The sequence below is a fragment of the Octodon degus genome, unplaced genomic scaffold (genome assembly GCF_000260255.1).
Source record: "Octodon degus isolate 3935 unplaced genomic scaffold, OctDeg1.0 scaffold00122, whole genome shotgun sequence".
Taxonomy (NCBI): Eukaryota; Metazoa; Chordata; class Mammalia; order Rodentia; family Octodontidae; genus Octodon; species Octodon degus.
The window spans coordinates 5,966,856-5,979,285 of record NW_004524698.1 but is presented as its reverse complement, the minus strand read 5'-3'; the positions used below and the strand labels follow the sequence as shown (position 1 = coordinate 5,979,285).

Below are 12,430 nucleotides of genomic sequence, written 5' to 3'. Positions count from 1 at the left end.
CTGACTCAGGATGCCTTCAGGGCAGGTCTAGCAAGGTTTGAGGACCTGGGGATTGAACCATAGCAACTTAAGCGACTGCTCTGTTTAAGCACTCACTAAACAACTGAGCTAATGGGCAGGCTCCCAAATTCACTTTGTTGAATTTTAGGTTTTTTAAAAATTTTTTTGCGAAACTGGGGAGTGAACTCTGGCCCTTACACTTGCCTTGGAAGTGCTTATTCTACTGAGCTATCTCCCCAGCCCAAATGGCCAATAATTTAATCATCCAATAATTTAATCTGGAGGTAATGACACTTCCAGAAAATCTTTAAACAATAGTGTTTGAAGAACACTATTTTCATCTCTTGCTGCATGTATCTCTTCTATGTATCTGTTCACAAGTTGTATCTTTTAAAATAAACAAGTAATGGTTAGTAAAATGTTTCACTGAGTTCTTTTGAGACAGTGTGCTAAATTATTAAATCTGAAGATATGTCATAGTAACCCCAATTTATAGCCAATTAGTCAGAAATACAGGTGGAAATCTGGAACTGGCAATAGGCATCTGCACTGGAGATAATCTTGTAGAACTAAATCCTTAGCCTGTGGACTCTGCAGTAATTTTAAGGTAATCAGTGTCAGAATTGAGCATAGGATATAAGTGGTGAATAGACAGGGGAGAGAATTTATTGCTATTAGAAAAATTCTTGTACATATGGTTTCAGAAATGAGTATTGAGAGATAAAATTTTGCCTTTTACAACCATCATGTTTTAATTGGGGATATATCACCCACACATTTCTCTTTTAGGGCAGAAAAGAAAATGAAAGGACTAGATTTGGGAAAATACAAAACAAAGTAAGTTTTAATTATAACAGATTAATTATTAATTTAATTATAACAGATAAGCTTTATACAGAACTTGTTTTGCTATCTAGTGGAAAAAGACCTCTATCAATTATGAATTTGGCTGAGAGACAAGAAAAGAAATTATATATTTACCTCTGTCTTTCCACAAAGACAGAATGAGCTTTCCATTTCAAATTTGTTTTGTTTTGTTTTGTACCACATGTGAGTTAATTAGATAAACCCATGTCATGTGCCAGACTCAATCAGCCTGAAAATAATCAGAAAACCAGGTTTGGCATTGTTTATGCTGTTTTGGCTCAGCTACACAAAAGCACAAAATGCAAATTGGCTCCAGAAAACAACATATGTGTACTGGAGCCAGCTCTTCTTTCATAGGATTATCTCTAGTTGGCACTTGAGCAACAGATGCTGCTCAGGGTGATGATTAGACAAATCTACATGATGTAGATACCCATTTTCCTCCATTAGACAGTGGACACCTCCATGAAAGGCATTTATTTTAGTGCCTTTGACATTGGCAAAAACTAGCTTGTCAGCGATTGGCTGTCAGGTGAAAATACATGTTGAAGTTAAAAATGAGCACACATTTTTGTTTGTCTTATCTCTTCATCAATAGCTTTATTTCATTGTCTATAAGGTTAGAAATAAAGCTCTGAAACTACCCCTTGATATACTTCCTGTTCTAGGTAGTTCAGTAAAATATTAAAGGGAAGAAGGCAGGGTATTTCTCTGTCTTCCTACTTTAAGGTTTTATGACCATTTTAAGGGATAAATATTTTAGCAAATATTTAAGAGATCCATCTTAAAATTTTTTCTTGTTGCTGAGATAAAATACCTGGCATCTGAAGTTAAGGGAGGTGGGGCTGGCGAGATAACTCACTGGTCTGAAGCGACTGCTTAGGCAAACTTAGGCAAGCTTAGACAAGCGCAGAGACTAAGGTTAGATACTTGCACCAAATGCTGTTCCAGCTCCCCCCTAGGGCAGAATGAGAAGGCTAAAAAACAACAACAACAAAACAAACAAACAAAGGGAGGAAAGGTTTATTGGTTTGCAGTTTGTGGAGGTTTCAGTCTAGAGTGAACTGGCTCTAAGGCAGGGTGACTTGGCAGAGGGGTATCTCAGAGGAGAAACAGTCCAGGTTGGATAGAAGGTAGCAAAGCAAGCAAGGGGCCTTAGCAGCCTTTTTCTGTCCCTTTTATATTTGGTATAGGTTACCAGGATTAGGGTATTGCCAAATCAATCAGTGGTGTAATTTAGTAATCAAACACCCTTAATACCAGCATCACACATTCTTTATTAGGCCATCTCTGAAGAAGTCCCACCCACAACCACATGAGGCTTTGAGAGGACATCTGGACACAAACCGTAACACAACCACAGGGTGAGAAACAATCACTTTAAGAAATCTAATCATCTGATTGATGATAAAATCCAGATGGGCTCGCTTTCCCTCTTCTTTTTGGTGTATTATTTAATTTGATTCATCTGGCATCACTCCCTTTTCTTAATCCTTGAAATTTCTTTGGTTTCCTTAACTATATACTCTTCTGGATTCTTCTATTACTCTGATTTATTTATATTTTCCTTTTTGCTACTTCCAACCCCAACCATTTATTCCTTTAGTTTTGGTGGTCATAGAATCTAATTCTCACTTTCTTTTTGCTGTGTTTATCATTCTTAGCTTAATAGTTGCCAATGGAAAAAAAAAATTAAGAATTACTCTGGGTTCTCCCACTTTGTTTATCTTCCTATCAGTTCAGTTTCAAATGATGTTGATGTTATCTTTTCATCATCTGGATCACTTATGGACTTGGTTATCTTTCTTTTTTTTTTTTTTTTTTTTTTTTGGTGGAACCGGGGATTGAACTCAGGCCCTTGCACTTGCCAGGGAAGCACTTATTCCACTGAGCCATCTCCCCGGCCCCAAGTTTATTATCTTTCTGTCACTGTGTCAAAATATCTGAGAAAATCAACTTGAAAGGAAGAAAAGTTTATTTGGACTCTTGTTTTCAGAAGTTTCAGTCTATGATCACTTGACCTTATTAGTTTGAGTGTTGGCAACACAGTAATTAAAGGCTAGAGTGTGGGGAAGAGAAAACTGCTCACACCATGGGAACCAGGAAGCAAACAGAAAGAAAGGAGGATGGGTCCGGATAATAATATTCTCTTCAAAGGCAAAACCCCAATGTCCTAACTTCCTTATTCAATACCCTACCTCCTAAAGGCTCCACCCTCTCTCAAAAGCACCCAGACTCCAAACTGTGCGATCTATTTTGATTGTTTTGAACACGTCAGTTGCATATACAGAAAGCCCAACTAAAACTTGGTCTTAAAATAATGTGACAGGAGTTGGGGAGATAGCTCAGTAGAATAAGTGCTGGCCTGGAAAGCACAAGGGCCTGAGTTCAATCCCGGTTCTAAAAAAAAAAAAAAAAAAAAAAAGTGACAATATTATTAACAAAGTTTTGGTGTTTGGAAAGGTAAAAAATGGATTTTTCTTCATTAAATGAGATTATTCATATGACATAGTCACCTACTATTATATGTGGACTTTATTTAGATCCTGATATGAATAAATTCTCTGTTAAGATATTTTGAATCAAACATGAAAATGTGGATATGAACTGGTTATAAAATAGCATGAATGGTTGTCAATTATTTTTGTTAAATGTCACAATTGTGTGGATATTTTATGGAAAAAAGTTCATATTTAGAAGAAACCCATACTGAAATACTCATCATGAAATGTCTTTATTTTTTTTAAAATATCTTGTCAGAAAGGAAAAAAAGAGATGAGTTAAGGCAAAAACTCACAAATGTTTGGATCTGGATTTGGAGGATGTAAAGGTTCATTGTGTATCTGTTGTATATTTTAATTGCTTAAGTCTTTAAATATAAAATTAAAGAAAATTTAAAATTAAGAGTGCTTTTACACTTAAGACCTAAAAGTTCAGAGACAGCGTCAATGTCAACTGAAGAGTTTGTAGTAGTAAATAGTCAGATAGTTAATTTCCTCATGGTTTGTGATGATTGTTTCCCTGATCTTAGGACCATCTCTTCTAATGACTCAGGTGCCATATGTCCTGTTTTGCTGGCTAGTTTCTGTTAAATCTATCATCCTAAATGAATTATTTATAACACTGTCTTGTTTTGAAATTATAACCTTGTTTTTGATGATAAATTAGTGTGACACTAGCTCATGGTTATCAAACAACTTCCAAGCAAAATTAGGACTTCATACTTCCTCATTCATATCCAGGCGGAGAGAAAAGATGCTGCTTTTCCAGAAACATTAAGCAAACCTTTCTTATAATCCCCCCAAAAGGGCAAAGTACCCACCCATGAAAGAAGCTGCATGACTGGAGTGATGAGGTACATTGATTGGCTCAGGTCAGTCATAGGACCCCTGAGTGTGGGGGAAGGAGTCAATGGGGGGAATCCACATTGAGAGGGGCCACAGGGGACTGCGTGTGGTGAAGAAACAAAAGCAGGCCCCTCTATTTCTCTTTTCCATGTCCCCTTATCTCTTACTCAGACTATCTTGGTAACTTTCTGACTGACTGGGCCATCACCACATTGCTGAGAGGATGGTCCTCCATCATGTAGATCTGATCATGTCACTACAGGATTCAATATTTTTTTTTATTTAGTGTGTGTGTGTGTGTGTGTGTGTGTGTGGCCAGCTCAGCCCACCAGGGGGTGGGGCTGACTGGCATGTGGTGCTGGGGGATTGAACCGAGGTCCCTGTGCTTTGCTTAGCTTAGCTTGTTCTAAGTAGGTGCTTTAGACCACTGAGCCATCTCACCAGCCCAGGATTCAATATTTTTTGATATTCTTTCCTTACCTATAAAATGAAATCTAGATGCTTTTGCTTATTGTATAAAGCTGTGCAATATCTGGACTTTGAGTGTCTGTTTACCCTCATCTATCTTTATTATTTTCTTTATAATTTTTCTTGAAACTCATTTCCCTAAGATTGCTTCATTCTTGTCAATGAAGTAATCTGTACTCGCCTGCCCAGTGTCAGCCTGAGAGTTAATTTTCCTCACTCCTTTCTTAAACATTGTAGATGCCTCTTCTTTTGTGCCCTCTACATTTTGTCATACAGTATAGCCTTTTTTCTGACTGTACCAGTATGGCACTTTATGGATTCATCAAATCTGAGATCCTAATACTAATGTACATATTTTTATTAGCATTCCTTTTTGTACTTTTCTTTGATATCGTGGATCTAACTAGGCACCTTGCACTTGCCAGGCAGGTATTTACACTGGTGAGCTATCTCCCCACCTTACTATACTTTTAAAATTGTTATAATTAATTAATTAATTAGTTAGTTAATTTAGTGGCTTTAGGGATAAACACAGCTTCTTGTGCATGTTAGATAATGGCTTTACTACTAAGATACATCCTGATCCCTTTGATGATATGATACACACTTAAAATAATTTTTTATTATTTTTTGGCCTGCTCAGCCCACCCTGAGGGTGGGGCTGGAGCAGCACGTGCTACCAGGGATTGAACTATGGTCCCGTGTGTCTGCCTAAGCTTGCCTAAGAAGGCGCTTTAGACTGCTGAGCTATCTCATCAGCCCCTTAAAACAATTTTTTTAGCATCATATATAAATCAGTTTCTCAACTTTTTTTCATTATCTCCTCCAAAGAGCTTTATTAAATTTTTCTCTAATCATTTCTCTACTCAGCTGAAAAATTTTTTAAAAAAATCTTTTATGTATTTATTTGGTTGTTATAGGGTTTTGTTATGCAGCTTGAACTCATAATGATCCTCCTGTGTCAGCATTCTTAGTCCTGGGATTACAGGTGTGCACCACAACACCAGGTTGCAGGACTGGTATTGTACGCCTGAGGTTCCCGGACCTGCATGACATGTGGTATCAGGATTGAACTTGGAACCTTGTGCTTGCCAGGCAGGTGCTTAGACCACAGAAATATCTCCCCTACCTGTACCCCTGCTGAAATTTTAATATCCAACTGACACATTGTTATGTATTCATGTACTCTGCATATTTGTAGGGCCAGAGCCTTTTTTGTGGGCCTTCTGATTCTGTTCTGTCTTGGATTTCTTCCATAACAATAATGCATCCTCTAGATTCTTAATTTAGATTTGTTTGAAATGAAGAAAAAATCAGAGTTTAGGAAAAAATTGAGCATAGAATTACATTCATTTTTTTTTTCTGATTCTCTCCTCATGGCAGAAGAGAATTTGGCAGCTCTTTTTTTTAATTTAATAACTTGATTTTATCAAGTCTTTCTAAGGCATTGAATTCATAACTCTTCTTCATATATATGCTTCATTACACATAATGCTTAACAAAATTTTATAATTTCTTTTTGTAATTTTAATTTTTAGATTTCTTTTTTTGTAATTTTAACTTTTGGTAATTATTTGCAGTACCAGATAAGATAACCACTAGAGGATAAACACAACTGTTGGTGAAATGTGGGGCAGAAAAACCAAATACCAAGGAAATACATAGATGAAGAACATAATATGATGAAAATAGTATTAGCGCTTTTGTACTACTGGGAATCAGGTGCTGCTCTGAGAGCGTTCAAAACTGAGCTTGTTTCATCATGTAATCCTCATAAAGCTGGTGCTACTTGTATCCCCTCTACTAATGAGTAAACTGAAACACAAAAAGTCACTTGTTTTTCCCCTAAAATCCCTTTCAAACTACAAAATTTTAAAAACATTTTTTACTGAGATGTATCCAAAGTATTTTACTTTCTTTCTTTCACAAAGCCTATTGAGCATAATGTAATGCCTTTAAAATGGTACAGCTAATAAAAATAAATCAGTGAACATTTAATATGGCCTCTCTTGGCTTTCATAAAAATTATTCTTCATTTTGAAGGAAATAAAAAAAATGAATTTAGCTTAATGGGGGAAGAGATCTTTGTGGGGAGAAAAAATATTTTATTGCTTTCCCAGTATATTTAAGATGACAGGGTCTCACTGTGTAGTTTAGGCTGGTTTTGAATTTATTAGATAGCCCAGGGTGACCTTGAACTTGGGATGATCCTCTTGTACCAACCTCCTGAGTGATGGGATTATAGTGTGTGCCACCGCACCAAGCTCTTCGAGTTATTTCTATACTTTTTTTTTTGTGGCGAGTGAACTCACCAAGAAAATAAAGGCTGGGGGCCAAATAGTCTTGGTGGATGAGATTTTTCTTTAAAAATCGGCATGTTCATTGAATAGACACCCAAGACAGAATTGGAAAAGGGATCAATTGTATCTATAGTTTGGGGTCTGACCTGAGATGTAACTGCAGAGCCTACTCTCCCACGCCTTGCTATACTGTCCCCTGCTTGGTTCTCCTTTCTTACCTTTTCTGGTTTCTGCCCTTGAAATTTCCCTCCAGTTCTTGAGCAAGGACAGCTGTTCAAAAAAGAGCTGGCTCACCTGGGTCTTGCCCTAGTCATTTGCTCCTAGCCTGTGACTATTAGGAACCAGCTGCTAGGTATACCATAAGCTCTTATGTACTGTGAATTCCAATGACTCATAAACTTTATTGTTTGCTTGATGCTAAAGGTCCAATGTCCACCATAATGCATAATACCTATCAAATGCCCAATAAGAAATTATTGCATAAATGCACGGACGCTTGAGGGATCATCCATAGGCCCCAGTCCCTTTAATTGATTCACTCACATCTTTTGTAGTTGTGCATTGGTTTAATAAAAATCAATTAACATAGTAAGATTATGCCTCTGAAGAGTACTGGAATATTTTAAACTCAGTCCTACATGCCACATGTTTTGTTTACATTTGTTCCCAGTCAACATTTCTGGCTCTTTTCCTCTTCCATCTAAGATAATTTTATTCATTCTTTACTGACCATTTCAATGGCTGAGCCGCCAAAAAAATTCTATGACTTGTTAAAAGTAGCCATTCCCTCCTGTAAACCCCAATGCCATTGTGATTGCTACTTTCATTTTCTTTATTTTTTAAATATTTTTTAAAATTTTGTCCTTATAACTTTCCTCAGTCAGAATGTCAGTCAAATGTGAGTTCCCTCTTACAGATAAGAAAGAGTTAGAAAGGATAATGGGCGTGTTCAGAGAAACAAACCAGAAAAATGATGGCACCTCTGCTAGAATTCGGATTTTTTTACTTCCACTCTAGTTTCTTTATACTGCTCTACAATGCATGTGCTCATGTTATAGTATTTATTATTTATTTTCACCAGGTCAGTGTTATCTTCTCTCCTTGATTGTAAATATTCTTCTAGCCCTAACCTCATGGGCCTGTTAATAATATTAATCATGAATAAATAGCTCCTTAAAGTTTTTAATTTTGGAAAAGAATATAAAGAAAGATTGCCCTTTTTGTAAGTTAATTTTGCAGTGGGTATAAGGGTCAAAAGAGCATCAGTGCAGGAGTTGGAATACATTATACAAGCTTCAATTGTTGATTAATTTTTGCTCAAAAACTTCACTCAAAAATTAATAATAAAGTGAGCCTATATTCAAGTTTGCACAAAACCACTTGTGGAAAGTGAGCTTTATTTATTTTTTGCTTACAAATCTCTTTTCTGTAAATTCACCTCAAATATAGCTATTCATTTGGAGATAGAGTAAACAAATGGCCTCTTGCTGGGTGGGAGAAATATGACATTAAACAGAAGTGTAATCAGACGTGGGTGGGAAGAAAGACTGGGAATCGAAATTTCAGGCTCCTGTGCTACAGCTGGACCAGCGGAGCCGCTCTTGGCCCGGCGTCAGAGACCCACCTTAGACAAGGCGTAAGCCCAGTCCACACCACCACAGGCTGAAGGAGCTCCAGCCTTGGCTTTGAGCGAGCGAACCTGAGAGAGGGGGGATTTTTTTCCACCCAAGGGCTTGGCTCGCGAGCTTGCCCTTGGGATTTAATGGGACAAGCTGATCCGAGATAAAACGAGAAGGAACTCTTCTAGGGTTTTGCTTTAATCAACACATCCAATAGAAAGTGTCTGTGAGGGCGCGCGTAATTAATTAGGTCTTAGAAGTTTGTCCCTGTGGCCGCCTCGTAGGCGGCGCTGCGCGTCTCCGGAGACCACATTGCCATGGCCGCTCGCGGTGGCGTTGCCTCAGCCAGCGAGGGGCTACGTTACGCAGAGTATTCGCCCCCTTCGGCCACACGGCCAGACGCAGACGTGGACCACCGGCTGGTGAGTCCCGAGGTCGACGCCCTGCCGCGCTCCGACGGTCCGGGCCTGCTCAGCTGGCGCCCGGGCCCGCCTCATCCCGCCTCCCCGCCCTCGCCCTCACCCTTGTCCCGCTGTGTGTTCACCATCTCCGCCCCCGTGAGCTATTGTCTGGTAGGCACAGAAGGTAACCATTCTGAGGGGCGTCTCTGGCTCCTCACAGTGCCTCCAGTCTTGTCCAGGACAGACCAGGGAGGCAGGAGCTGAGATGTATGATTGGTTCATTCGAAGAAACACATCGCTGGGAAAGGCGGGGATTTGGGGGTCCAAAAGAGACATAATTGGAACCACACACTTAGTTTAAATTTTTTTTCGTGGCTCCATTTTTAATTTTAATTCTTCGAACTGATAAGTAAAAAATGTAAAAAGGGTACCTTTTGGAGGGCATGATATTTCAGTACAGGTATACACTGTATAACGTTTAAATCAGGGTAAGCATACTTATTTTCCTTAGCTATTTCATTATGGTGAAAATTTCAAAACTCCTAGCTTTTTGAAATACATAGTGCGTTATCTGTAGCTACCCAATGGATCCTGTAATAAATAGTACACTAGAACTTCTTACTCCTAACTGTAACTTAGTATTCAGCATTTTACTCTCACCATGCATAAAATCAACTTGAGACCTTGTAATCTTTCTGTGCCTGGCTTGTATTGATATAGGGGGAGGTTAAGAGCAGAATGTATTTATTGGGAGAAAGAAAGCTTCTGTCCAAGAGAGGGGTAGAAGGCCCCTCACCCCCGTGGTCCAAGAGAAACTTTCTTCCAGGGACTTTTATAGAGTAAAACCATGTGGTGAGGGGGGTCTAAGGTGGTGGAGAACGTGGGAACTCGCTTAGGTAGGCATGAGATGGGACAAAACTATGGTCAAGCAATGAGATTGCAAGCACCATTACTCAGGTAAAATTGATTAAATCCAGGACCAAATGAGGAAGTGAGTCACTTAGCCAGCGGGCAGGAATACGGGGATAGGGTCTCTTCTTTTTGGGGGTTGGGTTAGTGACTCATTTGGGCTCTTTCAAGGTGATTGATACCTACTTAGAATATCAATCCCTGATGCCCATCCCTAGGGAAGTATGGAGCTGTACTTGTTTGCTCTTTTGTCTTGAGGTCTGGCTCATATGGGAGTGTCTGTCTCTTCCAAGTTACAAGTCATCTTGTCTTCCACATTGTCTCTTGAGGGCCTGGCCCTGTTTGATTGCCTGTAATGTTTCTAATTCAGCTGTCTACAGCAGTATCACTCAATGATCTCCAGTTGTATCCTTGTTGTGGCAAATGACAAGATTTAATACTTTTTTAAGGTTGAATAATACTCCATTATTTAGGTGTACCACATTTTCTTTATACTTTTATCAGTTGATGTACACTTAAATTTTTCTATCTCTCAGTTATGAATACTGCTGAAGTGAACTTGAGAGTGTAGATGTCTTTTCGACATACTCTTTGGGTATACACCTAGTAGAATAATTTGTTTTCCACAGTAGCTATCTATGCACTTTTAGATTCCTACCAACAGTATGCAAGCCTTGCCAGCCTTGTTATGTTTTGTCTTTTTGATTATCACCATTGTTACTAAAGGCAATACTTCCTTGGGGTTTTGACTTAAATTTGACTGATGATGCTGAGCATTTTTTGATATACCTATTGATCTCTTTTGATAAATGTCTAGTTAGATCTATTGCTCGTATTTTAAACCTAGCTCTTTTTTTAGTTAATTATGTAGTGTGAATATTATCCTCTTTGTCACATACATATTTTTTCCATTTCTGTAGGTGGTCTCTTCACTCTGATGGTCGTTTACTCCGCAGAGGTCAAGTTTTGCTTTTGTATCTTGTGTTTGGGGGCTCTTGTCTCCAAAAATCTTTGCACAGTCCAGGGTCCTAAAGCATTCCCCCCCCTTTTTTTTTTCTTAGCATTTTCCCTTGTTATCTTTCAGTAGTTTCAGTTTCGGGTCTCATGTTTGAGGGTTAAATTCATTTTGAGGTGGATTTTGAAAACTGGTTAGAGATAGCCTGTTTTCATTTTCCTGCAATGCATATGTAGGTATGTTTAAAAAGTAGAAGAAACAGATAAAAATTTAATTTTAACAATGTAGTCTATTTAACCTGAAGATTAATAACACATAATCAGTATAAAACTAGATGTTTTACATTCTTTTTTTCACACTTCAGCACATCTGAATTTAGCCATATCAAGTACTTAGTAGCCACTTGTGCCCATGGCTTTCTTACTTATCTGGACTACCCAGAGATAAAGGGGGCAGGAACTAGAACACAGGGAGCATCCTTTAAAACAAGAGAAAGAATTGGAATATCCTTGGTCATGGAACCTTTTTGCTGCCTAAAATGACAGAGGATTGACAAGTTGGGATGTTATAAAGCATTCTTAGATTGTAAGAATGGCTTCGATGGAAATCTCTAATCATGGCCGTTTTATTCTTGTTATATTTTGTATTCCATGCTCCTCCAACTCACACTCACTTGTTTTTAAATATGTAAAACTTATTGCCCATACCATTTGGGTCCTAGTCATGTGTTGCCTTGTGACAACTTTTATATTGATTTATTTTCAGTATTTTTTCTAAGTTTTCTAAGTGCAGAGATTAGATATTTACTTTTAGTAAGCACTCAATTTGTGAGCATTTATTATTTGGGGAGTCATGGATGCTTTTTCTTTTTTTTATTAGTACATTTTAGATATGCATAATAACATTCTAACATTCATCATAGGAAATTTGTAACGTACCTGGTACATTTCTAGAACAAAATCAGCTAGGCTTGCCTAGGAAAGTTTCAGAAGGCAAGAATCCTGTCATTTAGTACACATGTCTTAAGCAGAATTAGGTCAGGCCTTGAAATACATAACTGAACAAAACAAGTAGTCTGAAGATAGGCTAGCTTTGATAGCACATTGCCTATAATCCTAGTACTCAGGAGGCTAAGTAGGGGATCTCTAGGAATTCAAGGCCAGTTTGGGCTGTATAGTGAGTTAAAGGCCAACGGGAACAGTATCATGAGACTTTGTCTCAAAAAAAAAAAAAAAATTGTCTAGGCTAGCCTCTTAACTATCTATCCTGCCTCAGCCATTTGAGTAGTTGCAATTACTGGTGTGCACGCCACACCTGGCATTCAACCTACTACTATATCTGATTCATTCCTTACTACAACCCTGTAAAGAGCTTCCTTTATAATCACCCCTTAAAAAATGAGGAAACAAAAGGAAGGTAGGAGGATGGGGCAAAAAAAGAATCAAGGTAAGTCATTTACAGGGCTGGGGTGATAGTTCAGCGGTCTAAGTGCCTGCCTGGCAAGGGCAAGGACCAGAGTTTGATGCCTGGTACAGCATGCTCTGCCAGCCCTGAAACCAGGTGG

At 38.4% G+C, this 12,430-nt stretch overlaps 1 protein-coding gene across 1 annotated transcript in view; it reads left to right on the top strand.

The window, feature by feature from the left end:
* The first annotated feature begins 8,885 nt into the window (after nucleotides 1-8,885).
* Nucleotides 8,886-12,430, top strand: part of Dnajc15 (DnaJ heat shock protein family (Hsp40) member C15) — a 64,265-nt gene continuing 60,720 nt past the window's right edge. The window contains exon 1 of the mRNA XM_023700118.1: nucleotides 8,886-9,023. Within this exon, the coding sequence (XP_023555886.1) occupies nucleotides 8,919-9,023 (105 nt within the window). The 5' untranslated portion in view covers nucleotides 8,886-8,918. The remainder of the gene's footprint in view (nucleotides 9,024-12,430) is intronic.